This window comes from Acromyrmex echinatior, chromosome 9 (genome assembly GCF_024713525.1).
Source record: "Acromyrmex echinatior isolate Ae372 chromosome 9, ASM2471352v2, whole genome shotgun sequence".
Taxonomy (NCBI): Eukaryota; Metazoa; Arthropoda; class Insecta; order Hymenoptera; family Formicidae; genus Acromyrmex; species Acromyrmex echinatior.
The window spans coordinates 8,344,102-8,371,426 of record NC_141860.1 but is presented as its reverse complement, the minus strand read 5'-3'; the positions used below and the strand labels follow the sequence as shown (position 1 = coordinate 8,371,426).

General features: G+C 27.1%; 4 protein-coding genes across 16 annotated transcripts in view; 3 read left to right on the top strand and 1 right to left on the bottom strand.

Moving 5' to 3' along the window:
- Positions 1 to 15,473, bottom strand: part of LOC105149095 (non-structural maintenance of chromosomes element 3 homolog) — a 28,919-nt gene extending 13,446 nt beyond the window's left edge. Inside the window, exon 1 of one of the 2 annotated variants that reach the window (XM_087410046.1) lies at positions 15,399 to 15,473. The gene's annotated coding sequence lies outside the window, so the exon portion shown is untranslated. Of the gene's footprint in view, positions 1 to 15,394 lie in introns of both variants that reach the window. The other variant, XM_087410047.1, reaches the window with a different exon arrangement.
- LOC147908584 (odorant receptor 43a-like) lies at positions 3 to 9,032 on the top strand. Of its 9 annotated transcripts, none has more exons than XR_015546271.1 (9): positions 3 to 526; positions 686 to 805; positions 938 to 1,055; positions 1,612 to 1,858; positions 2,719 to 2,835; positions 4,452 to 4,542; positions 6,175 to 6,320; positions 7,878 to 7,990; positions 8,267 to 8,354. XR_015546271.1 is itself a non-coding variant. In XM_087410036.1 (9 exons), the coding sequence occupies exons 1-9, from the start codon at positions 383 to 385 to the stop codon at positions 8,533 to 8,535; spliced, it is 1,149 nt and encodes a 382-aa protein (XP_087266162.1). In that variant the 5' UTR covers positions 3 to 382; the 3' UTR covers positions 8,536 to 9,032. The 9 variants fall into 9 exon arrangements, 8 of the variants coding, with proteins under 8 accessions (XP_087266162.1, XP_087266161.1, XP_087266164.1 ...); XM_087410036.1 differs by lacking the exon at positions 7,878 to 7,990 and adding an exon at positions 8,485 to 9,032 and having other exon boundaries at positions 1,630 to 1,858; positions 8,267 to 8,399; XM_087410035.1 differs by lacking the exon at positions 7,878 to 7,990 and adding an exon at positions 8,485 to 9,032 and having other exon boundaries at positions 8,267 to 8,399.
- On the top strand, positions 8,538 to 14,826 carry LOC147908583 (uncharacterized). The gene is made up of 12 exons (XM_087410049.1): positions 8,538 to 8,627; positions 9,224 to 9,646; positions 9,806 to 9,936; positions 11,124 to 11,707; positions 11,858 to 12,001; positions 12,105 to 12,222; positions 12,671 to 12,920; positions 13,093 to 13,209; positions 13,271 to 13,361; positions 13,893 to 14,038; positions 14,395 to 14,527; positions 14,608 to 14,826. Exons 4-12 carry the CDS (start codon positions 11,561 to 11,563, stop codon positions 14,656 to 14,658), a joined length of 1,197 nt encoding a protein of 398 aa, XP_087266175.1. The 5' UTR covers positions 8,538 to 8,627; positions 9,224 to 9,646; positions 9,806 to 9,936; positions 11,124 to 11,560; the 3' UTR covers positions 14,659 to 14,826.
- Positions 15,474 to 20,623: 5,150 nt separating the features above from the next.
- On the top strand, positions 20,624 to 27,193 carry LOC105149092 (odorant receptor 43a-like). 4 transcript variants are annotated; one of them, XM_087409931.1, is made up of 9 exons: positions 20,625 to 20,866; positions 21,023 to 21,142; positions 22,547 to 22,664; positions 23,080 to 23,329; positions 23,511 to 23,627; positions 23,704 to 23,794; positions 25,917 to 26,062; positions 26,503 to 26,635; positions 26,741 to 26,979. In XM_087409931.1, the coding sequence occupies exons 1-9, from the start codon at positions 20,723 to 20,725 to the stop codon at positions 26,789 to 26,791; spliced, it is 1,170 nt and encodes a 389-aa protein (XP_087266057.1). In that variant the 5' UTR covers positions 20,625 to 20,722; the 3' UTR covers positions 26,792 to 26,979. The 4 variants fall into 4 exon arrangements, 2 of the variants coding, with proteins under 2 accessions (XP_087266057.1, XP_087266058.1); XR_015546261.1 differs by lacking the exon at positions 26,741 to 26,979 and having other exon boundaries at positions 20,624 to 20,866; positions 25,917 to 26,141; positions 26,503 to 26,604; XM_087409932.1 differs by lacking the exons at positions 21,023 to 21,142; positions 22,547 to 22,664; positions 23,080 to 23,329 and having other exon boundaries at positions 20,725 to 20,866.
- The last annotated feature ends 132 nt before the right edge of the window (positions 27,194 to 27,325 follow it).

Below are 27,325 nucleotides of genomic sequence, written 5' to 3'. Positions count from 1 at the left end.
ACCATTGTGAGAGTTCATACAAAAAATGAAGTTATTGTACCAAAAAGTGGAGGTGCTTGCGTGACTTCTGTACTTTGATAAATGTCATTCTTTTTTTTTATTAAAAGAGGATATTCATGCAAAATTTTCTTGATGTTAGAATAATACCTTAATAGTTCTTATTGCAAAAAACACTACTAAAATATGAATGAACTTGTGATCTTACAGTGGGGCGAGGGGGGAGGGATATATCATACAGTCTTGTATTACACAAATTATGGCATTCATTACTAAAAATTTACACTATAAGAGAAAATATCAAGATAATCAATGGAAAAGAAGAAGGGATAATCGTACTCGTTGATTGCTTCGCAATCCAGTCGCATCCCGGACATCGCAGAGAATGATTCATCCAGAGATTCAGTATTTTACCATTAATAGAATTCTATTGCTCGTTATCGGCTTGTGGCCCTATCAACAATCTAAATTCACACGATTTCAATTTATTTTTTTTTCTACTATTCTGATATCAGGTATTATATTTCAGGTAAAAACAGAGTATAGTAATATTGTGTGATAGGATACTACAATATTTTGCAAATCTTCATTATTAAATAGTTTATCTTACTATTATGTAATATAAGAATTATATAAATTTATGATTGTTTATAAGCGTGTAATAAAAAAATAAAATTACTACTGGTAGTTGACAACGCTAATGACATCAAAATGTACTTTAAATCTCATCAGCAAGGTCCTATCTTCTACGTCTTACTTTATTTTTTGTATAATATCTTACGACTCATTCTGTATTAAGATCAAAGCTGTAAGTTGACAACTTACAGAATATGCGTTTAACAACATAACTATCCATATCAAAAGAATTTTGGTACATGTTCAAAAAATTGTTATATATTATTATATACAAAGACAATATATGAAATTATTGGAATAACAGGTAAAAGATTTATTAATGCAACTTGAGCATGTATGTAATCAAGTAAAAGATAAAAACGAAGTTGCTATCATAGAGGAACATAATTATACTGCAAGATGTCACACAATTATACTCACAGGTAAAAAAATATTTTCGAATCTACGCTTACAATTATTGTGTAATTTGTGATTAATATTTCTATATATTTTTATGTATAATATTAGGTGTTGGAATTAATTCGTAGCGTTTTACAAGTGATGGGAAGTACTTTCATTAATATATTTTTTAATGCTCATGTGAAATAAATAACATTCTTTCATTAAAAACGCTACGAATTAATTCCAACACCTAATATATAGAATCCCACTGATTCTATTAAAGTATTTGCCACATATGTATATACGTTTACAATGATTAATAACATGTTAGTATGCAATTTGTACAATAATAATATAATAATATATTGCACAAATTGCATAAGTAATAGAGTAATTCTAAATAGAAATTGAATATATTATCAAAATAATATATAATTTTATAATATATATATATATATACATATATATATGTGTGTGTGTGTGTGTGTGTGTGTGTGTGTGTGTGTGTGTGTGTGTGTGTGTGTGTTAAATAGTTTAAATTTTGATAAGCTTAGGATTGCAGAATTTTTAATAAAAACGTTTTTTAATATTTTTTAGTATTTGCCGTTATTGCAGGATCTTTTTGCTCTATCGGCCAGTATTTATCGAATGGTCTCATTTTACCGAAAAATATTTCTCGTCTACCAATTATGATGGAATATTTTATCGATCAAGAAAAATACTTTTATTTAATTTTATTGCACGTCTACGCAATTATATGCATCGGAGTAGTTGCGATATTAGCAATAGGAACTATGTTTCTTACGTATCTTCAATATATCTATGGAATGTTTCGAATTGCTAGGTACGAATGAAGATGCAAGAACATTCTAAATTTTTGGGAGTGAAATTTCACTCCAAGAAAAGTGATAGTGGCATTATGGCATCAGTCCGGCAAGATTGAATTTTACTTCCTTCAAGGAGTGAATTTCTTAGAAAGTTAATTTCTTTCTGTCAACTTTAATGGTTATCTCGCAAAACAAAGTGATGCTTTATTCAATCATACTTACTTCCACTATATTTGTATGTTACATGCAAAAACACATCAAATGAATTTTGTCAAGACTGGATATAGGGGCGCTAATTTCACATTTACCTTCAGTCTTTCCTTTTAGAGAGTGAAATTATTCATTCTGTACAGAGATTAAAATTTGACTCTTGCTTGGAATGATTTTTCACTGTCAAAGAATGATTCTTTACTTTCAAAGAGAGAAAATTTCACTCCTGCCGGACTGGCTTCACTCTTCGGGAGTAAAATTTCACTCCCAAAAATTTAGAGTGAATAAACATAATAATTTGAACTGTAATTAAATAAATTTAAACAACATAATATATTAAAGTTTAGTAATTATGCAGTATAGAGGAGGCCACTGGGATAGCATTGATCTTAATTATGTTATCAATGTCATGATCTTAAGAGATCTTCAGAAGATTTTAACCGGCGCTCATTATTTGTTAAAAATTTGTTAACAATTAAAGTATAATTATCTCATTACTTTACGTGAAAAATCAAGTAACTCTAGGGAGAGATATGGGAACCGATTAAGAGAGTACGATTTTCCACTAAACTGCGTAATTGGCAAAGTATATGAAATAATGTATTTTTTGCTGAAAAATCGAGTTATTCAATATATTACTGTATAATTAGGACGCGAACATTTACAGCTATCGTATAGAACATGCAATAAACTTTAATATTCGACAAAATATTACGCAGAAAACTAAGATTCTGATGAACGAAGGCATAATTTGTGCTGTCGATATTCACCGAAGAGCTATGAAGTTAATACACATTCACAAAATAGGTAGAATAAAGCGGGGCTGGTTGCGCATAGCAGCAAGTTAGGCAAATATACAAATAAATACATTGAAAAAAATGTTTGGTTAAAAATGGACAAATCAGAAAATTCTGATTGATATAATCAGAATTTTCTGGTATGTCCATTTTCCATCACACATTTTTTAGTGTAAATAACGAAAATATATATAGATATGTCTATGATCGTGTAACACATAGGTAACACATAGACAGAGATTACTGTGCTTAATACAATAATCCGGCTATCAATAGTCAAACAGGTGCGCTTTTTCGTTTTCGTATATAAAAAGTAAAATTATTAGGTGAATATTCTTTTATGTCTATGTAGTAATTAAAGCGATTGATAACAATCAAATGTGTTTTTTACATATAAATAATTAATGTATTTTTTAACTTTATACTGCCCAGTAAACGAGAATGGATTAAAATGAATTACAATTTTTTAAATACGTATTTTAAATCCATGAAAATGGATTGAATGGATTGAAATAGATTGGATCCGAGCTGACAATAGTTTAATGTTAAAAAAAAAACATTTATATTTAAGAATTACAAATTTTATTCCTAAAACATTGATAATAATATTATATCTGAAAATTAACTACTTCAAATTGGTATTAAAAAACGCACCTTAGTGGAATTCGAGAATCTCCTCTGGATCATGAATCTTCTATTACCCGTTACATCACTTCTTCAATTGGTAAATGTGTTATTCATTCTTTATTTCAATTACAACTAGTTAAACCAGTGCATGAAATTATATAGATATAATAAAGATATCATCATTTAATAAAATATAAACAATTTACACTACAATGAGACAATATTGAATAAGTGTCGGATAACCTAATCTCACTTAACCGATGTCGCGCACCGCGATCAGTGTAATATTCGAGCTGTGTTCTGTTGATTTGTAAGTGTCCACATCGATCAATAATTTTACTTCTAATCAAAAGAGAAACAAAAGAACATAGCTCAATTATTTTTACGTTTCAACTTTTTTGAATTTAGTTGGATTAAAATGAAAAATTTTCTATTTATAAATTTAAATAATTAAGTAGCATTTATGATCCATTTATAAATAAAAACTTTTTTTATTCAATTAGATTGGAAAACTGCATTTCATATTCAGAATATTGAATTGAGTATTCATGTGTCACAGAAATGGCTGATATTATTTTTAAATTTAACTAAATTAAAAAGACTGTACTTCCTATTTATAATTCTGAATTGAGTAGTATTCACGATGCACAAAAAATATTTTTTATTGAAAGGCATAGAAATACGCTCTATGAAATTCCTATAAATGAATAAAAATGCATTCAAGATTGAAAAGGATTCATTTTAACATTCATGAATCTGTATTTCTGAAAATTTAAATCCATTTTAATCCATTTCAATCCATTCTCGTTTGCTGGGTGTTCAAGTTGCTATTTTATTTACAGTTTTTCAGTCATAAACAATGTTCCATCATGTGGGGCTGTAGTTCACAACTAGCCCTGCTCTTTTACTAATATATATTTTTACTAATATATATGTTTATTATAATTATATAAATAATATATTTCTGTTTTTGAAGATTGTCCAAACATTTGATGTCTACAATCGGGGTAACAATATTTTGTTTAATAGCATTTGGCGTAGCTTGCTTAACCCTAAATTTGTTTCAAGTAAGTTTTCTGTTTCGTATTGTAATATATAAAAATGCATGTAAATGCTACTCCGAAATTATATGTATATGTACTAACAATATTGTTCAGTAAGTAGGCCAATAAAATGTCAAAGTTATATAAATTCTCAATAAATTTTCTCAACAATTTTTATTATATGAATAATATAAAAAGTAACGAATGTAATCTATAGTAAAAATAATAAACAGAGGAGATGCACAGTCTTAGAAAATTCAATAATATTAAAGATATATGTATAACATAAATTAACATAAATTTACTAATAAAGGAAAGCTTCCTAGATAGGCGCCTAATATAAGATAGCGGCGTTTCTGCTAAATTAATAGATGCTATCTATTGGTTCCATCATGAATTTATTGCTCTTGGGTTGAAAACTATTTAGTAGAAAATTCATTATTAGAACATGTCTGTAGTCATTGTAAAAAAAGATTTTAGAATTTGGATGTCTTTAAGTTTCATTGAGATGAGTCTTTAAACATTGTTTATTATTTTAATAAAAATACATATTTGACAATAAATTCTTCATGTAGTGATGAATAAGGTCGTATTAATAGAAAAATACGAGATATGTTGAATTGTTTAATTACAGAAGTTAAATTCGATGATCGTAAAATCATAAGGCATGGAAATAATATGAGATACTCAAGGTATTTCTAATATGAAATAACTCATGCTATGTTATAGTGAAAATCGTTGCTGAAATATAAATGTTATTGTACAATAATAAAAAGGACAACCGGAATGAACGTCGAGTGCCTATTTCTGCGATGCTCGATTTCAACTATCTGAAGACGAGTTCTGAGTATAATGTATCGCATATTCATTTTTCGCATACCCTGGCTATATTTGTTTGTATTCAAGAAACATTAAATAAAATTTTTTAGTTATAATATTGATGTACTTTGCGTTTTACTATTGATTTCTTGGAGTATCTCATATTAAGAGTACAATTTTTTGACTTTGCGATTTGCTCAATTTTTACATTTCTTTAATTTTCAAAAAATTGAATTTGAATTAAATTTTATATAATCTTGAATCTTATTGAATTCCCTTCAAAATGACCTATTATTTTTTAAAATTCTGCTTATGGACTTTTAGCATTTACCCAAAATGAACTTAGTATCTCATAATAGGGGCCTTTCCTTTACTATTAGAATTTGACGAACAAAAATAATGATCTATATATTCTTTTTTTGTATTTATATTCTAAGAAACATGTACTTTTTTAAATCTTTTTTAATTAATATATACTGCAAAAAAATTTTTTTAATTTTGCATAATTAAATTAAATAATTAATTTTAATTAAATTCATAATTAATTTTAATTAAATTCATCATTATTCTTAGACTAATAGTAAAAAAAATGTATGCACATATGTACAGTCGTGGACAGAACAGTTGCAACACTTTTTTTCGATGTGTTTCGGAATTCAGCCTTGCTCCTAGAGAGGTTAAACGTAAATGGTTAAATCCATAAGTAAGATCTAATTGCTTGGTAAGCAAGCTGCATTCCGAAACTTATCGAAAAAAAGTTGCAACTGTTATATCGACGACTGTACACATGTATGCAGAAGATTTATAATCTCCTTTAAATACTGTATCTTATCTTAGATATTTCAGATTGCTTCATCCGAAAATACTGTTAGCGAATTTTATTTGCCGTCGTTATATGTGGTTGTCATGATTTTATGTATGTTTCTATCCAACTTTGTCGGACAGAATATAATTGATTACAATAACTACATATTCTCTACTGCGTAAGAAATATTTCATGACGAGTATAAGAATATTTGCACGGAAAGAACGGTTTTACTGAAAGATGCTAGAAGGTTTGCGGGTTATCGCCGTGCTTTTTGTCCATTGCTAATGCCGTTCACTTCATCAGAGCGAGGAGCGTACCGATACTGAACTGTTCCTCCGGGAAACTTCCTTTGTATTTATATACGTACACGCTATAGAGTGAGGGTATGTTGAAGAAGAGAGAAAAAGAGAGATCTTCCCTGACTTGTCAAGAGCACTTGTCTTTTATATCCTACTTACATTTTAACTTGAGTTTCTGTTCAAATTGTCTGGATATTTCTAGAGTCTCTCTGTACTTCCTCGAGAAATATGATTGTTGTGGCTACAGTAGCTGTTTTTTGGAATAATATTTGATGTCTCAATGCTATGTTTTGCTAATGCTGATTGTGTGACATGTTTTAGCCTGATATCTCTTGATGTTCCTTCATGTGACTATTCACTGCACGTTGATTATTCTTCCGGTTTCATCAATGTACTTTTTCCCGCAAGAACGAGGTATTTTGTATACTTCTGCGGAATTAAGTGGGGGTCCTTAGTCTCTAGGATTTTTCAAGATTTGCTCGATGTTTCTTGGAGGTTTGAAAATGATTCGGATGTTGTATTTGTTTAAAATCCTGCTGATTCAGTCTGTTGTTCCATTTACGTATAGAAGAATAAAGAAACTTTTTTTGTCCGAGTTGTTCTTTGTTCCGCTCCAATGTTTGCTGATTGTCCACATCTTTTTTATTGTATCCATTTCATTGTAAGGTTTGTTTCAAGTGATTGAGCTCTATTTGTAAATATTCTTTATCAAAGATATTAAATGCTTTCTGCACAAGTGAGTGTATTGCTGATTGTTTTTGTGATGTGACTCGGCATGCAAGAATCTGTCAGTATGTGTTGACTTCTTGTATATTTGATGACTCAAGATATTATCAGCTTTCTTTGTGACAAGGACATCCAGGAAGGAAAACTTACCATTCTTTTCTATGTCCATGGTGAATTGAATATTAGGATGTTGGTTATTGAGGAAGTTTAAGAGTTTCTGAAGTTCATCACTGCCATGTTTGTAAATTACGAAAGTGTTGTCTACATCGGAACCAAACTTCTTTATTTTATCGGTTGGTTTATCGGTCGTCTTGTAAAGGGCCTTTTCCTTGAAGTGTTCTAAGATATTTGTAATAACAAAAAAGATGGGAGAGTCCAACGCCGCTCCAGACGTCTGTTCGTAAAAATGGTTATTGTAGGAAAAATAAATGTAGTCATTAGACAGTGTTCAATTAAAGGGACGATGTTATTTAGGACTTTATTTTGATTATATCTAAAGTTTCTTTTATTGGAATATTTGTAAAGAGTGACCATATATTGAAACTCAACAATCAGCGCTCCATGCCTTGATGAAGTAAATGGCAAAGTTCACGAAAAATTGGAATCAGCAATGAACGAAAATACGGCGACAATTTGTAAATCTTCTATAACATTTTTAAAGAAAATAGCCGTGAAAACCTAAAAAGAAATTTTATTAAAATTCACAGATAGCCAAATGCAGTGAGTTTGCTGTCATGTTGTCGATAATTGTTGAAGCAATTAATTTTGACAAACTCGGGACAAGATAATCGAGACAGCATTATGTTTATCGAAAAGTCACGTAAATACAAATTTTATTACAATAGCAAATCGATGACAACGTCAATTTGCTCGCAAAAAAGATGATTTGTGATAGCAACTTTATTATAACTAGTGTTATCAATTTATCACTTGTAATTAGTAGCGAAAGTGTTCTTTCCGTATACCTTTTAAAAATGGTTTTAAATGTAAAAATTAATGTATATAGTTGCATAACCAATTAGCATAGCTGAAAGTAACATGATATAAAAATTTCTTTCGTTAATTAGCGATTCGTTATCTATGTACAATTTCATAGGTATAACGTTCAATGGTATAGAGCTCCGTTACGTATGCAAAGAATGATACTATTTCTATTACAAAGAGAAACTAAAGAGTTTACTCTGAATGTCGGTGGAGTATTTAATGCATCTATGGAGTGTTTCGCCATGGTAATATAATACCAACAACAATCTATATATATATATATACGATATTACAAATGAATATTATAAAAAGAGATGTATTTAATTGCAGTTACTAAAGACTTCGGTATCATATTTTACTGTCATATATTCCATACGATGACAAAATAAATATGAACTTATAGTTAATAGAATTAATAATAGAATAAAAAACATAGCTGATGGGAAAGCGGGAGTACTCATTTTTAGAAAAAAGTAAAATTAATTTTTGAACATATAGTTTAGCTAGAGATTATGTTAAAAAAATATAATAAATTAAAATTGTTTAGGTAAAGGTTAATACACCAAGTTGTCGCAATGTATTCAAATTAAGTATTGTATATATTATATTTTGAACAATCACATAGTTTCAATTGTTCTACATTGCTTTTAAGTAATTTGATACAGGCAATTTGCTGTCGATACGTTGAACATTTCTTTTAAACAATATAATAATTAAAATATTTAGATGTTTGAAACTTTCAATTAATAACATAAGGAATGTAAAAAGGCAGGCATTATTATAATCATTAATAAACAATATTTTGAACTATATAGTTAATACAAATTGTTAAAAATATTGTATTAATTAAGCTAATTGCTAATTGAAATTTGAAAGTATATACCTGTCGTGAATTTTTCAATTATTTTTTAATTATAAGCTTTACTAGATAGATTCGACATCAAAAAAAGTTAAAATTACAAGATATTTTTTTCGAAGTCCATGTGTGATTTATGAATGCGCGTAGAATGAAGTTATAAACTAAAAAGGAAGAAATGAGCCTGTGTAACTTTTTGAAACTCTTCTATAGCTTAATTTCATCAGAAAGACACATCCGCTGTATTATCTTCAGCGGCAAATCGATCGTATATAATTCTATGAATTATATTATAAAAAATAATGTATGCAGATCATTCAGAAAGCTGAATTTAATTCCGACCTCATAGCAGATTGCTATTTGAGTATTATAGTCAATTAGAAAAGTTGAGTTACAATTTATGTAAAAGAAAAACATTATGAAATATTTCATTAAATAAAATTAAAGTTATTAATTAAAGTGCAACAAATTAACTGCAATCATGAGATTCGTATTTCAGATTTTATTGACGAAGAAAATTACTAAAAAAGCATAATTGCCTGTGCTATTTGCAGCTGTTTTTATTCCATATCTGTTCATATTGAATTCTCTTGGATTAAATATGACGGATCACAATAATTACGTATTTGCTACTATGTAAGGAACTTTCTTACGAAAAACAATATCAGGAAGATTTAATTTACAAATTTTTATACCCAAACAAATATTAAATATGATTAGTTTTGTATGATTAACGTAAATTATATGAAAATCATACTTTTCTCTCAAACTATGCATTCTTGTCTATTTATGTAGGTAGAGCTGAATGATGTGTAACTCCTTTGTACATCCAAGAAACGATATTCTTCCTGTTGATAAAAGACGCTAAAAATTTTGATCTTAATGTCGACGGATTATTTATTCCATCATTAGAGTGCTTCGTCAAGGTAAGATCATGCAGTGTTTTTTTAAATATATTATATAAATATGTAATATATTAATATATAATATATTAAATTAATATATTATTATATTATAATTAATATATTATAATATATTATATTAATATATAATATATTAAAAGTAAATGCAATAATATTTGCAAACTTCAGTATCTTATTTTACCATCATATTATCTATATTGGCAATACAAATACGAATCAAATAAGAGCATGAGAAAATATATATTCGAGATAACAGCATTTCTCACATGTGAAAAACAAGAAAATTCTATTTTCAAATACGTATATATTTTTGCTTATAATTTTCTTATATTAAAAAAATACAGAAAAAATACATCAAAAATATTCACCAACATAAGGTTAAATCTCAATTCAATTTACTCTTTATCTTTTTCTAATTTGAAGTATAAGAGAGAGAGAGAGAGAGAGAGAGAGAGAGAGAGAGAGAGAGAGAGAGAGAGAGAGGAGTGGAGGGGAGGGAGGGAAGGGGAGGGGGAATAAATGGAATAGTATAAATTAAACCGAGATTATACAGTAATTAATCTTACATTGGTGGAATCGAGTTTAAAACGTCTGTAAACATATAAATAAAATTGTACATATTGTATAAATATAAAGAACAAGACACATAAGATTGGAAACAAGACCGTTCAGAAATAATAATTGCATACCGATACGGTTGTCGGACTTTCAACGCAATCAACCTGAAATATTAATAATCCCTCCAAATTTCCCAAATTTAAAAAACTGTAATAAACTTATTGCGAAAAATATTGCCTCGGCCGGAAATTAAACTCGGATCTTTTTGCATTCTGTGCGAGCGTCCTTTATTTTTCGCAATAAGTTTATTATAGTTTTTTAAATTTGGGAAATTTGAGGGGATTATTAATATTTCAGATTGATTGTGTTGAAAGTCCGACAACTATATCGACACGCAATTATCATTTCTGAAATTAATTCATTTATATGAATATATATAGTTCAACATCTTAACATTCAGATCGTAGTAGCGCTTCTTATTTAAACATATAAAGAACAGATTTAATTATTTTATTATAGAATCTATCATAATATTTAATAAATAATGTTAGTAATATAATAACAATATTTTGCAAAGTATAAAACAATATATCAGAAAATGTTACTAATCTAATTACCATGTTTTAAATTAGCATGAGATGTATTAATTACGATCAATGCCGAAAAATATGGAGGAATTCATCTCAAAGAACAAACATACTATTGTGAGAGTTCATACGAAAAATGAAATTATTGCATTGCAAAAAACAGAGAATACGTGCTTGTGTGAATTCTGTCCTTTGATAAATGTCTTTTTTTTTGTATTAAAAGAAGATATTCATGCGAAATTTTCTTGATGTTAGAGTAATATCTTAATAGTTCTTATTGCAAAAAACACTACTAAAATATGAATGAGTTTGTGATCTCACAATGGATATTTTGTATAGTCTCGTTTTATGGCATATTATGGCATTCACACTAAAAATTTACACTATAAGAAAGAATATCAAGGAAAAGTAATCGATGGAAAAGGGGAAGGGATAATCGTACTCGACTGCTTCGTCCAGTCGCATCTCGGACGTTACAGAAAATGGTTCAACTGGTAGGGATTCAGTACTTTAACTTCAATAGAATTCTGTTGCTTGTTATCGGTTTGTGGCCATATGAACAATCTAAATTCACACGATTTCAATTTATTTTCTTTTCTGCTATTCTAACATCGGGTATTATATTTCAGGTAAGAACAGAGTATAGCAATATTGTGTGATAAGATACCGTTTTGCAAATCTGCATTATCAAATAGTTTTTCTTATTATTATGTAATATAAGTGTTATATGAATTTATAATCGTTTATAAGTGTGTGATTAAAAATACAATTACTGATAGTTGACAACGCTAATGACATCAAAATGTACTTCAAATCTCGTCAGCAAGGTCCTGTCTTCCACATTTTTCTCTATTATGTGCATGATAAAATATAATTCATTCTGTTTTAATATTGAAACTAAGTTGACAAGTTACACAATATGCGTTTAACAGCATAATCAGTATTAAATGAATCTTTATTATATATTAAAAAATTTTTATATATTATTATGTACAAAGACAATATATGAAATTATTGAAACAACAGGTAAAGGATTTATTAATGCAACTTGAGCATATATGTAATCAAGTAAAAGATAAAAATGAAGTTGCTATCATAGAAGAATATAATTACAAAGCAAGACGTTACACAATTATGATCACAAGTAAAACAATATTCTCAGATTTATGTTCACAATTATTATTTAATTGTGAACTACGAAGACTTTATAAACTCAGTTTTAAAAAATCATATTAAATAATATTTCTATTTTTATGTACAATATATATCATACAAATTCTACTAAAGTATATATGCATACAATAATTAATGGCATGTTAATAGACGCTCTGAATTATAAAATTTTATATTCTTTTGTTAATATATATTTAATTTCTATATTTATATAGAATTACTTTATTATTTATGTAGAAATTACATAAATAATAGAGTTATTCTACATAGAAATTGAATATATTATCAAAAGAAAAAAAATTTTATAATGTGTGTGTGTGTGTGCGCGTGCGTTTGTGTGAGCGCTCGCGAGCGCGTACAAATTTTGATATGTTTATATTCCAGGATTTTTAATAAAAACGTTTTCTAATAATTTTTAGTATTTACCATTATTGCTGGATTTGTCTGTACTATTGGTCAGTATTTGTCGAGTAGTTTCATTGTTTTATCGAAAAATATATCTCATCTGCCTATTATGATGGAGTATTTTATCGACCAAGAAAAATATTTTTATTTAACTTTGTTGCATATCTATACAATTATATGTGTCGAAGCAGCTGCGGTATTAGCAATAGGAACAATGCTTATTACATATTTTCAGTATGTCTGTGGAATGTTTAGAATTGCTGGGTACGAATGAAGATGTAGGAATAACCATAATAATTTATGGAATAAAAAAATTTATCTTTTAATAATATAATATATATATATATTTAAAATAGTTTATGAAAAGATGAGTTTTTTGCTAAAAAATCGCATCATTCAATAAATTGTTGTACAATTACAGCACAAACATTTACAGCTATCGTATCGAGCATTCAATAAATATCAATATTCAACAAAATATTACGCTGAAAAATAAGATTTTGATAAATGAGGGCATAATTTGTGCAGTTGATATTCACCGACAAGTAATGAAGTTGGTATACACACCTACAATACATAAATAATATGTTTAGTAATATAATCTATTTTTGAAGATTATCCAAACATTTGCTATCTATATTCGAAGTAATGATGTTTTGTTTAATAATATTTGGCGTGGCTTGCTTAACTCTAAATCTGTTTCGAGTAAGTTTTTTTTTGCTTCTTGCTATTGTAATGTATGAAAATGCATGCAAATGCTGCTCTGAAATTATGTATATTAACAATACTGGCCGGTAAGTAGATAAGCCAGAATTATAAATCCCCAATAACAATTTTTATATAAATAAAAAGTAAATGTAATATCGTGGGAATAAACATAATAATCAGAAAAGATGCATTAGATTTTAAAAAAATTCAGTAATGTTAAAGATACATAATATTAACATAAATTTACTAATACTTTTAGAACTTAACGAACTGCTGATCTACATATTTTTATACTATCTTCATATTTATATTCTAAGAAAGACACACTCTTTTATTTCCTTTTGATTAATATATACTATACTGGAAAGCATTTTTTCGATGCTATATAAATTCATCATTATTCTTAGATTAATATAGCAAAAATATATTGTGTATATATGTATATATATATATATATATATATATATATATATACATACATGTACACACATATGTAGAAGATTTATATTCTTTAAATTTGTATCTTAGATATTTCAGATTGCTTCATCTGAAAATACTGTTAACGAATTTTGTTTACCGTTGATATATGTGGTTACCAGTATTTTATATATGTTTCTATCCAATTACATCGGACAAAATATAATAGATCACAATAATTACGTGTTCCTTACTGCGTAAGAAATATGCTGAGTATACGAATATTTGCACAGAAAGAATGATTTTGCTAAAACTCAAATAGCCAAATGCAGTGAGTTTGCTGTCATGTTATTGATATACTTATTGAAGCGACAAATTTTGATAAACTCGGGAGAAGGTGATCGAGACAGTATTAGATATGTTTGTTATAATTATTAGTGTTGTCAATTTGTCATTTGTAATTCACAGCAAAAGTATTCTTCCTATGTGCATTTTAAAAATTATTAAATGTAAAAATTAATGCAATTATAGAACACATTAGCACAGCTGAAAATAACTTAAAGAAAATTTCTTATATTAATTAGCTATTTGTTATTTATGTACAATTTCATAGGTACAATGTTCAGTGGTATAAAGCTCCGTCACATATACAAAGAATGATACTGTTTCTATTACAAAGAGAAGCTAAGGAATTTATTTTGAATGTCGGTGGATTATTTAATGCATCTATGGAATGTTTCGCTACGGTAATATAATACCAACAACAATCTATATGTACTATATTACAAATAAATATTAAAGTAAAAAAAGGTGTCTTTAATTGCAGTTAGTAAAGACTTCAGTATCTTATTTTACTGTCATATATTCCACGCGATGACAAAACATGAATTTAATAACAAAATGATAAGAATAATTAATGAAAAAATGTGAATACTCGTATTTAAAAAAAAATGACATTATTTTATGAGCATGTAATTATCTAGAGATTTTGTTAAGAAAAAAATGTAGAGAATTAAAATGTTCAAATAAAGATATTAATATACCACCATATTGTCGCAATGTGTTCAAATTAGTATTGTATTATATATAATATTATATTTCAAACAATCACATAGTTTCAATTATTGTACATTGAATTTAAGTAATTTTATATTTCCAATTTGTTGTTGAACATTTTCCCTAAACAATATAATAATTAAAATATTTAGATATTTGGAACCTCCGTTAATTAATAAGGAATGTAAAAAGGCAAGCGTATAGTAAACAATATTTTTAATTAGACAGTTTAATACATCAAGTTGTTAATAATATTAATCACGCTGATTGAAGAGTGATATTTATAAGTATATACCTGTCGTAAATTTGATTATTTTGTAATTATAAGCTTTATTAGACAGATCCGACATCAAAAGAATTCAAACTAAGAGATAATCCCTCGAAAACTAAATGTGATTTATGAGAGAATTAGAACAAAGTTTTGAAATTAAAAAGAAGAAAACGCTTGTGTAACCTTTCTAAGATTTTTTCTATAGTTTAATTTCATGACAAAGATACATCTCCGTGTGATAAATCAATCGCGTAAAAATCATATTATAAAGAGTAATGATACGTACGTACATCATTCAGAAATTTGCTAATTCCAATTCCGATTTCATAGCGAACTGTACATCTGGATATTCTTGTCAATTAGAAAATTATGTAAAAGAAAGACATTAGAAAATATTTAATCGAAAAAATTAACTTTAATAATTAAAGTGCAACAAATTAATTACAGTCACGAGATTCGTATTTTTTTAGATTTTTCAGATTATATTGACGTAGAAAACTATTAAAGAAAAAAAATGAATGGAATTATTATTATCCGATAACAATACCTACTAAAAGGTTGACAAGGATTCTATCAAAACTCATTGCGAAATTAGTTGTCTTCTGGTAAAATGGGAAAACAATAAATTTATAAAGCAACCCATTTACAAGAGACCATTTACTAACAACAGATGGAATCAACTTTCTGATATACATGGTGCATCAAAAATTTACAAAATTAACACTTAAGAATAAGTTTCTAATTTCTTCAATCAATAATCCGTTACACTATCTACTTATTTACATAACAACATTAACAACAGCATACCTAAAGTACACAGCCACGTAAAAAATTCCAATTAGTTAATAAGTTGAAAGGAATTTATTTCGAACCTAATCTAAAACTAATATCATTTTTTAAATTTTAAATTCAACGTTCTTCACTTTCAATAAAAAATTTTACAAACAGATTTTTGGTACGCCTATGGAGGCACCATTGTCACCGAATATAGCCAATATTATTTTGAAAGACTTGGAGGAGATTGCAATTCGGCTGTTACCTTGTTTCTGAGGAATATTTAGATAATATTTTAAACGTATTCAATTCATGACCGACTACAGTTCAGAATTGAAGTGAGTGATGGTGATAGACTAAGTTATCTGGATGTAGACATCAATGTAAAGAATAGTAATATTGTTTTCGACTGCTACAAAAAACCAATCTTCTCAGAAAGATTTCTGAATTTCAACTCCCATCCAATTTTTGATGTGTCACAAGAGAAGTGTGACATTTGGTATGATTGATAGAATAATGTTATTATTTCATTCGATGCATCACCAAAAAAATATTACAGAATCGGTGCACATTTTATTAATTATTTTTTAAATAAGGGGTATCCATTAAAGTTCATCTGTTCGACTATTAATACGAGGGTTAAATTTCACCAGAACAAATCTGTCAATCATAATCAACAACATTTAAAACAATTAAATAATGAACGACATTTCATTGCATATAAAAATCATCTTCGAGTCAGTCTTGCCGATTGCTTCGGGCTTACATAAAAAAATGCATTTATCCAATACGTTAAAAAAATGTCATTAGAGGGAAAGATTTATTGGGTCTTATGTCGCAACAAGAAGTGGTTTATAAGATATCATGCCATAATTGTAATGTGATATGTGTAAGCCAATGAAATGTCAATTAAAAACTAAAACATTCGAATACGTAAGCGACATTAATAAAAAAAAAAGGTTCATCTCAATAATTTCGAACCATAGGTTGACTCTCGATTATAATTTTAAATGGAATGAAATTAAAATTCTTGACAATGAGCCGTCATGTAATAAAAGATTGATTTCGGAAATGGTACACATTAAGAAGAATTAAATGATTTAAATAAGCAAAATGACAGAATCCTTGCCTAATTTCTACTTTCCTATCTTACAAGCATTATCCCCTTCTTAATTTTTTCTCTTCCATTTTTTTCTTCCCACCTCACATTTGGTTATCAGGACCATTTATTAATCATTAGAGTGCTTTGCTACGGTAATATCGTGTAGTGTTTTCTTGAATATACTGTACTAAAATAAAAATAAATGCAATAATATAGTTGCAATTGGTAAAAACTTCAATATCTTATTTTACCATCATGTTATCCACACAGTGATAAGATAAATATGAATAAAATAAGAACATAAGAAAATATATAGTCGAAGAAGATAAAATAGCATTTCTCACATTTAAAAGAAAGAAAATTCAATTTTTTACTACACACATATATATATATACTTAAAATTTTATTATTAATATATTTACAAATAAAAAAAATATGCAATCAAAAATATTCACCAATATAAGATTATATATCGATTCAATTCACTCTTTATCTTTTCCCAGTATGAAGTATTAGAGAAAAAGGTAAACAGTAAGTTAAATCGAGATTATATTATAAAATTAATCTTATATTGGTGGAACCAGGTTTAAAATGTCTGTAAACATATTATGAGTAACTGAAACATAAACAATAGATTTATGTTATTGTACAATCACTATTATAATAATATTTAATATTAATGTATTATAATAATACTTAATATTTAGTTTAATAAGATTATAATAATATTTTCCAAAATATTATATCGGAAAATATTAGTATAATTACCATGTTTTAAATTGACATGAGATGTATTAATTATCATCAATGCAGAAAAAAGAATATAGAGGATATTCATCTCAAAGATCAAATATATCATATGAGAGATCATATGAAAATAAAGTCAATGGCACCAAAAAATACAGGATACATGCTTGCGTGACTTCCTTTAATAAATGTCTTTCGTTTTTTTTTTGTCAATTAGCGATTCGTTATCTATGTACAACAACACATAATATATTTTCACAAGTACAATGTTCAGTGGTATAGAGCTCCGTCACGTATACAAAGAATGATACTGTTTCTATTACAAAGAGAAACTAAGCGTTTACTCTAAATTTAGGTAGAGTATTTAATGCATCTATGGAAAGTTTCGCTGCGGTAATATAATATCAACAATAATCTATAGTATATAACTTATAATCATATTACAAATAAATATGTAAAAAGAAATATTTTAATTGCAGTTAGTAAAGACTATCTTATTTTACTGTCTATATCTATTCTACGTTGTGAAAATAAATATGAAGTTAATAATAGAATGATAAAAACATATCTAATAAAAAAAATGAGAGTACTCATATTTAAAAAAAATGGTTTTATTTTAGATTATTTTATATTATTTTTTGAGCATAGCTTAGCTATAAATAAGATTTAGTTAAGAAAAATATAATAAATTAAAATTGTCCAGATATGTTAATACATTAAATCGTCGTAATGTATTCAAATTAAGTATTCTATGTTTATACTTAAAAAATCACATAATTTCAGTTATTATAGATATTGCTTTTAAGTAATTTTTTACCTGAAATTTACTGTCGGCACGTTGAACATTTTTCTCCTAAATAATATAATAATTAAAATATTTAGATATTTGAAATTTTCGTCAGTCAATAACATAAAAAATGTAAAAAGATTAGCATATAGTCACTAATAAACAATATTTCTAACTATGTAGTTAATATATCAAACTATTAAAAACATTAATCACGCTGATTGCTAATTGATATTTAACAGTATGTCATTAATTTAATGCAATTATTCTGAAATTATAAACTTTACCAGGCAGATCTGATATCAAAAAGTTAAAATTAAAAGCTATTCCGAAGATCAAATGTGACTTATGAGTGTGCATAGAAGGAAGTTACAAAAGTGAAAAAAGGGAGAATGCGCCTAATTTTTCTGAAGCTTTTCAATAGCTTAATTTCATGAAATAGATTCATCCGCTGTATTATTTTATGCGACAAATCGATTCCGTATAAATAATGTTATAAAGAATAATAGTACACAGACCATTCAGACATTTTTTGAATCCAATTCTAATATTATAGCGGACTGCACATCTGGGCATTATAGCCAATTAATAAATTTGCATTAAAATTTATGTAAAAAAAACGTTATGAAATATTTAAAGAAATTGAAGTTAACAATTAAATGTAACAAATTAACTACAGTCGTGAGATTTGTATTTCAGACTTTTCAGATTTTTTATATTGATAGAAAAAGCCACTAAAGAAGTTTTATTGCCTGTGCTATTTGCAACTGTTTTCATTCTACATCTGTTCATATCTGTCCAATTCTCTTGGACAAAATATGACAGATCATAACAAATACAGTATTTTCTCTCATAAAGGACAATAAAAAGAAGTTTCATCACTTTACAAATTTTCAAACTAAAACAAATATTTAATGTCGTTAGTATTGTATGATTATGTAAAATATTGAAAATTATTTGTAAATTTTCTTACTTTTCTCTCAAATTAACGATTTTTGTCTTAATAATTTATGTATAGAGTTGTATGGTATGCAAATTCTTGTACATCCAGAGAATAATATTCTTCCTATTGATAAAAGGCGTCAAAAATTTCAATTTGAATGTCGGTGGCTGTTTATTCATCATTAGAGTCACGGTAAGATCATACAGTGTTTTTTTTCTTGAATATACCGTAACATATTAAAAGTAAACACAATAATATGTTTGCAGTTGGTAAAAGCTTCAGTATTCTATTTTACTATCGTATTATCTGCATAGTGAGAAGAGAAATACGAATCAAATATGAGCATAAGAAGGTATATGTTTGATAGAAATAAAACAGCATTTCTCACATTTAAAAAAAAATGAAAAATCTATCTTTTTATGTATATATCTTTGCTTAAATTATTTTATTATTAAAAATGCGAAATCAAAAGTATTCATCAACAAAATTAAATCATGGTTCAATTTAGTCTTTATCTTTTTCTAATTTGAAGTATTAGATAAAGATAAATACTAAGTTAAACTTAGATTATAATTAATTTTACATTGATGAAATCGAAACTAAAACGTCTGTAAACATATATTAAAACTGTACATATTGTAAAAATAAAAACAACAGATTTAATTAATTTATTGTAAAATCTATTAAATATTTATTTATATAATAATATTCAATAGATGTTAATATTATAGCAATATTTTGCAAAATATAAATATTACATTGGAAAATGTTATATTGATTTAATTACCATATTTTAAATTGATATGAGATATATTAATTAGGATTAATGCCGAAGAAAGGATATATAGAGGATTCATCTCAAAGACCAAATGTCATATTATGTGAGAGTTCATAGAAAAATGAAGTTAATGTACCAAAAAAAAAAGATATGCGCTTGCGTGACTTCTTTCTTTGATAAATGTACATCTTTTCTCTTTTTTTTATTAAAAGAAGATATTTCTTCGTAATTTTCTTAATTTCTTAATAAATGATGCCTTAATAGTATTCATTGCAAAAAAAACATTACTAAAATAAAAATGGGTTTGTAATCTCACAATGGATATTTTGTATAGTCTCGTATTATACAAATTATGGCATTCGCACTAAAAATTTATATAAGAGAGAATATCTAGATAATCGATGGAAAAGGAGAAGGGATAATCGTACTCGTCGACTTCGTAACTTCATTTCGTAACCAGTCGCATCCAGGACATCACAGAGAATGATTCATCTACAGATTCAGTACTTTAGCTTCAATAGAATTCTGTTGCTTCTTATCGGTTTGTGGCCCTATCAACAATCTAAATTTACACGATTTCAGTTTATTCTCATTTCTACTATTCTGACAGCGGGTATTGTATTTCAGGTAAGAATAGAGTATAATAACAATACTATGTGATAAGTTATTATTTTGCAAATCTTCATTATCAAGTAGTCTATTTCGTTATTATGTAATATAAGTGTTATATAAATTTATAATTGTTTATAAGCGTATAATTAAAAATAAAATTACTACTGGTAGTTGACAACGTTAATGACATCAAAATGTACTTCAAATCTCGTCAGCAAGGTCCTGTCTTCCACGTCTTTCTTTGTTGTATGCATAATAAGTTACAACTCATTCTGTTTTAACATCGAAGCTGTAAGTTAGCGACTTAGGATAAAAGCACTAGATGTGGATTAGGCACTAGTTCCGTCTTCACTTTTTATATTTAAGTAATTACAAATATTTTCCATTAAATTGTACATTACAAGATTCTTTAGCATTTATTTTATCTTTTTCAAGCCAATTTAATTTAATTTATTAAGAACAGCACTAGATATTTTATTGATGTCGTTAATTAATTAAATGTGCGAAATTAATTAACGTATGTATCTTTAAAAATTCAAAATGTAATATCATAAGAATCGCCTTATAGTTTTTTTAACAGATAGTAAATAGCATCAAATTTGATGGAAAGAATCAACGTTATGCGCAAATGAAATTAAATGTGTCCACGGATGTTATTTAATCACTATGTTATAATGATACTTTTATAGTGTAAATTTATTATAAAAATGTTTAGAAATTTATATAATCTTACAAATTATGGCATCTCGAAAAGGTTTATTTGTTTTAAATAACAAAATGGAATATAAAATAGTATACATGTCTATATGCAAAAAATGTTACTATAATTTATTCATAATTTAACTATTTTTTATTGCTAAACGTTTCATTTTCATTATTTTTTTTTAATTATCATTAATTATTTACTGTTATTTATTTTAAATAAACTTGAATGTGGTAAAGTTGCATCACGATCCACAATTAGATCCTAGAACTAGATGTGAATTATCAACTATAATTTTGTCATACGTATATACAGGATGTCCCAAAATAATTGCCAAATATTTCATAGGCAGGTTGAACGGATTAAACTGAGTCGAAAAGTCCTGTATCATTTTGCATGTATTCCTATTAGTTAACGAGATATTAATCCTTAAAGATAGCCGAATACGCGCGCCTGCTCGGCCTACTACTGCGAAGTCTATATGTCTATCGATCGTTAGGCGAGTTGGCCGTGGGAAGCGGGGATTGTCTGGCAAGAGCCGCACCGCGCACACCTCCGTAGGACGACATCCTGTATATTACAATATAATTGCAAATCATATTTCTTATTCTTATGGAATTTAGGAACATCAAAAAGGATAAAACATTTGATGAATTGAACCGCAATTAGTACATAAAGTCTAATTGTGGATAATTGTCATTACATTATTTAATCCAAATTAAAATATATAAAATGTAATTAAATAGAATAAAATTATTCATAATGTAATCTTTATGATTAATCATAAAGACTATTAAATATTTTATTAATTATTTGATATTGTTATCGATAAAAATATGAAATTTTTTAAAGAACGATCCACAACTAGTGATTTTATCCCACAGAATGTCCATTTGACAGTATAACCATCTGTGTCAAATGCATTTTTGTTATATAGTAAAAAATTATTTAAATATTATATACAAAGATATATGAAATTATTGGAATAACAGGTAAAAGATTTATTAATGCAACTTGAGCATGTATGTAATCAAGTAAAAGATAAAAACGAAGTTGCTATCATAGGAGAATATAATTACACTGCAAGACGTAACACAATTATGCTTACACGTAAAACAATATTTTCAGATCTATGCTCATAATTATTATGAAATCATATTAAATAATATCATATTAAATAATATTTCTACATATTTTAATGTATGATATATTAAATGGATTCTTCTAAAGTATTTGCCATATATACAATATATATCTTTACAATGATTAATATCATGTTAGTATGCAATTTGTGCAATAGTATATTGCAAAAATTGCATAAATAATAGAGTACTTTAAATTAAATTTTATAAATATATTAATAAAATAATACGAAACTTTATAACATATTGTATATATATATTTATAATGCGTACGTGATGCGTACGTACGTGCGCGCGTACGTGTGTTGCGCGCTAAATAGTATATAAATCTTGAGCTTATATTGCAGAATTTTTAATAAAAACGTTTTTTCATATTTTTTTAGTATTTGCCGTTATTGCTGTATCTATTTATACTATCGGTCAGCATTTGTCGAATAGGTTCATTGTTTTACCAAAAAATATATCTCATCTACCAATTATGGTGGAGTATTTTATCGATCAAGAAAAATATTTTTATTTAATTTTGTTACACTTCTACGCAATTACATGCGTCGGAGGAATTGCGATATTAGCAGTAGGGACATTGCTCCTTACGTATCTTCAATATATCTGTGGAATGTTCAAAATTGCTGGGTACGGATAAAGTGTACGAATAACATAATAATTTAAACTATAATTAAAATTTAACTTTTAACAACATCATACTATATATTTAAATAATGTAATGTATTAAAAAGTTTATGAAATTATGTATTTTTAATTGAAAAATTGTGTCATTCAATAGATTGCTGTATAATTACACAAACTTTTACAGCTATCGTATTGAGCATGCAATAAACATCAATATTCGACAAAATATTACACCGAAAAATAAGATTTTGATGAACGAAGGCATAATTTGTGCCGTCGATATTCACCGGCAAGCTATGAAGTTAGTATTCACGTCTACAACATGTAAGTAGTATGTTTATTATTATTACATAAATAACATACTTCTATTTTTGAAGATTGTCCAAACGTTTGCTGTCTATATTTGAAGTAATGATGTTTTGTTTAATAATATTTGGCGTGGCTTGCTTAACCCTAAATCTATTTCAAGTAAGTTTTCGTATTGTAATATGTGAAAATGCAAATGTTACTCCGAAATTATATAATGTGTATTAACAATCCTGTTCAGTAAGTATAATGCCAATAATGTCGGAATTATACATCCCCAATAATAATTATTATTATATAAGTATATATTTTATATAAATAATATAAAAACTAATGATGTAATATATCGTGAAAATAAAAATAGTGAACATACATTGTAACAAAAAATTCAGTAATGTTAAAGATATATAATATAAATTTACTAATAGGGGAGACTAATCCCGCTGGCACAATTACAATATCGGCATTAGATTTTTTAAACAATTAATTATTATGAAATATATCAATATGATAGAGAGAATCTTTCTATACATTTTCATATCAGTAATGGTTCTATACACTGTATAGTTTCTTTGTAATAATGAAATACGGACTTGCTGCATTTTTTTTATAGTTAACTTACCTCGATATGTGGGGTAAAATTGGTACATTATAAATTGGTACAGTATAAATTGCCTCTATAATAAACTCTATATTAAAAAACTAACAAAACAAAAAAAAATAGAAATAACAAAAAAGTAATAGAAATAAAAATAGAAATTAGATGATAGATATGTACTTTTTAGTAAAAATTGTTTCTTTCAAAGTTATTTATTGTAATGGTCATGTAGCAATATATAACAGAAAAATAAGCGTAAATTATTTTACTTCTACTCCGTTTTAATACCTACAGAAATATATTTAATACAAAGCATCAGAGTTAAATTAAATGTTTACACATGCGGTACAGTACAAAATAAGTTAACCTTGTTCGTGAGGATGTATATCGAAATGATATTCGTGAATGATAACACACACTCTTTGCAACGAAAAACACAATTCTTTAATACAGACAATGTAGGATACATGGTAATATAGTCGAAGAAGTAATGCTAATGCTGTATAGCGCGCGATCGTTGCGGCGATCGAAGGATCGAGATAAACTCTGGCGGAATGCTAGAAACTAAACACCTAAAACTAAAACTGGAAAACGCTATCCCTGCGAGAAAAGGGCGCGTGTTTTTACATTGACATTAATTACTATAAATGCACGAACATACTGCGCTCTTTGATAGAGTCTATCAAAATATTAGGTGTAGTAAAAAGAAATCCATTATTTTTCCAATAGATGGCTTTAGTGATCTGTATCTCGTCTACGCGTGATACAGATTACTAAAGCCATCTATTGGAAAAATAATGGATTTCTTTTTGCTACACCTAGTATAAAGAACGAAAATGCTGAAACAGCTAAACATTAATTCAGAATGATCTTATATGTTAATATTAGTCATTAAGGGCGTTAACAAGACGTGATAGACGTGGTCTGATATTGATCACTTTATAGGACATATAGATCTGGGGTACGTTGATTCGTTGCACGTGTGAATATTCAATTACAATTTAACTCTGCCGCTTTATATTTAATTTATAATATTTCTATTAAAATAATATTAAGATAGAATTAAAATAATTTACACTTATTTTTCTGTAACAACATTTTGCTATTTGATCATTACAAAATAACTTTGAAAGATACAATTTTTACTAAGAAGTAGACAATTTTTACATATCTACTATTTAAGTTTTATTTCTATTACTTTTCTATTTACTAGTTTTTGTTAATTTAATATACAATTTATCATAAAAGCAATTTATACTGTGACATGTACCAATTTATCCCACATATCGGGACAAGTTAACTACAATGCGCATGTATTTCATTTATTGCAAAGAAACTATAAATAGTATAAAATCATTACTGGTATGAAAATGTACAGAAAGATTCTCTCTATCATAATGTTATATTTCAATCATAATTAATTGTTTAAAAATCTAATCCGGAATTGTGAAACCTGTGCCATCAAAACCCGGTCTTTCTTATAGCTGATCTATTATATATATTCTTTATACTTTTTGTATTTTTATACTAAAAGAAATATACTCCTTTACTCTTTTAATATATACAATATTGTATAAGCATTTTTTCGATACTATTTAAATTCATTATTATTCTTAGACTAATAGTAAAAAAAATGTGTAGGTATCTACATATACAGAAGATTTATCTCCTTTAAATTTATCTTAGATATTTCAGAGTGTTTCATCTGAAAATACTGTCAACGATTTTTGTTTGCCGATGTTATGTGTGGTTGTCAGTATTATATATATGTTTGTATCTAACCATATCGGACAGAATATAATAGATCACAATAATTACGTATTCTCTACTGCGTAAGAAATATTTCATGATGAGTATATGAATGTTTGCACGGAAAGAACGATTTTGCTAAAACTGAGATAGCCAAATGCAGTGAGTTTTATCATGTGATAAATAATTGTTGAAGCAAATGCTTTCGACTCGGGACAAGGTGATCGATACAGCATTATATTTGTCGCGGATTCACATTAATTCGAATTCTATGGCAACATCAATTTGTCATTCGTAAAAGGGATAATTTGTGATAGCGACTTTACAATAATTGGTGTTGTTAATTTGTCATTTATAATTGGTAACAAAAGTATTCTTACTATATGCCTTTAAGAATTATTTCGTCAGATGTAAAAAGTAATGTAGTAGCAAAACAAATTAGCAAAACTGAAAATAACTGATAAAGAAAGTTTGTCAATTAGCGATTCGTTATCTATGTACAACACATAATATATTTTCACAGGTACAACGTTCAGTGGTATAGAGCTCCGTTACGTATACAAAGAATGATACTGTTTCTATTACAAAGAGAAACTAAGGTGTTTACTCTGAATGTCGGTGGACTATTTAATGCATCTATGGAATGTTTTGCTACGGTAATATAAAACAAACAATCAATACAAATCTATCTATATCTACCAAACAATTTATATCTACCATATTACAAATGAATATTGTAAAAAGAGATAATTTAATTGCAGTTAGTGAAGACTTCGGTATCTTACTTTACTGTCATATATTCCACGCGGTGATAAAATAAATATAATAATTTAATAATAGAATATAGTCTTTATCTTTTTCTAATTTGAAGTATTAGAAAAAGATGAGCAATAGGTTAAAATGAGATTAATCTTACATTGACGAAATCGGATCTAAAACGTTCGTAAACATAGTGTGAGTAAAACTGTATATATCATACAAATATAAACAACAAGTTCAATTAATTTATTGTAGAATCTATTATAATAATATTCAATAGAACTTTAATAATATCCTAACAATATTTTATGAAATATAATGCATTAAGATAAAAAATATTCAATTACACTGTTTTAAATTGATATAAGATGTATTAATTAGTTCTATGCCGAAGAAAAAGTATAGAGGATATTTATCTCAAAGATCAAAGTGTCATGTAAGAGTTTATACGGAAATGAAGTTATAGCATCAAAAACAAAGGATATGCACTTGCGTGACTTCTGCCCTTCGATACAATTTGAAATGTCCTTTTTTTATTTTTATTAAAAGAGAAAATTCATTCAAAATGATCTTGATGTCGGAGAGAT

Excerpts from the sequence above, each read along its gene's own strand:
- LOC147908583 (XM_087410049.1), top strand. The coding sequence starts at position 11,561 with ATGGTTCAACTGGTAGGGATTCAGTACTTTAACTTCAATAGAATTCTG. Across the intron at positions 12,921-13,092 it reads GGAATGTTTAGAATTGCTGG|CTATCGTATCGAGCATTCAA; the intron begins GTACGAATGAAG and ends AAACATTTACAG. Across the intron at positions 13,362-13,892 it reads TAACTCTAAATCTGTTTCGA|ATATTTCAGATTGCTTCATC; the intron begins GTAAGTTTTTTT and ends TTTGTATCTTAG.
- LOC147908584 (XM_087410035.1), top strand. The coding sequence starts at position 383 with ATGATTCATCCAGAGATTCAGTATTTTACCATTAATAGAATTCTATTG. Across the intron at positions 527-685 it reads TATCAGGTATTATATTTCAG|TTGACAACGCTAATGACATC; the intron begins GTAAAAACAGAG and ends TACTACTGGTAG. Across the intron at positions 8,400-8,484 it reads CTATGGAGTGTTTCGCCATG|TTACTAAAGACTTCGGTATC; the intron begins GTAATATAATAC and ends ATTTAATTGCAG.
- LOC105149092 (XM_087409931.1), top strand. The coding sequence starts at position 20,723 with ATGATTCATCTACAGATTCAGTACTTTAGCTTCAATAGAATTCTGTTG. Across the intron at positions 21,143-22,546 it reads TCTGTTTTAACATCGAAGCT|GTAAAAGATTTATTAATGCA; the intron begins GTAAGTTAGCGA and ends TTGGAATAACAG. Across the intron at positions 23,795-25,916 it reads TAACCCTAAATCTATTTCAA|ATATTTCAGAGTGTTTCATC; the intron begins GTAAGTTTTCGT and ends AATTTATCTTAG.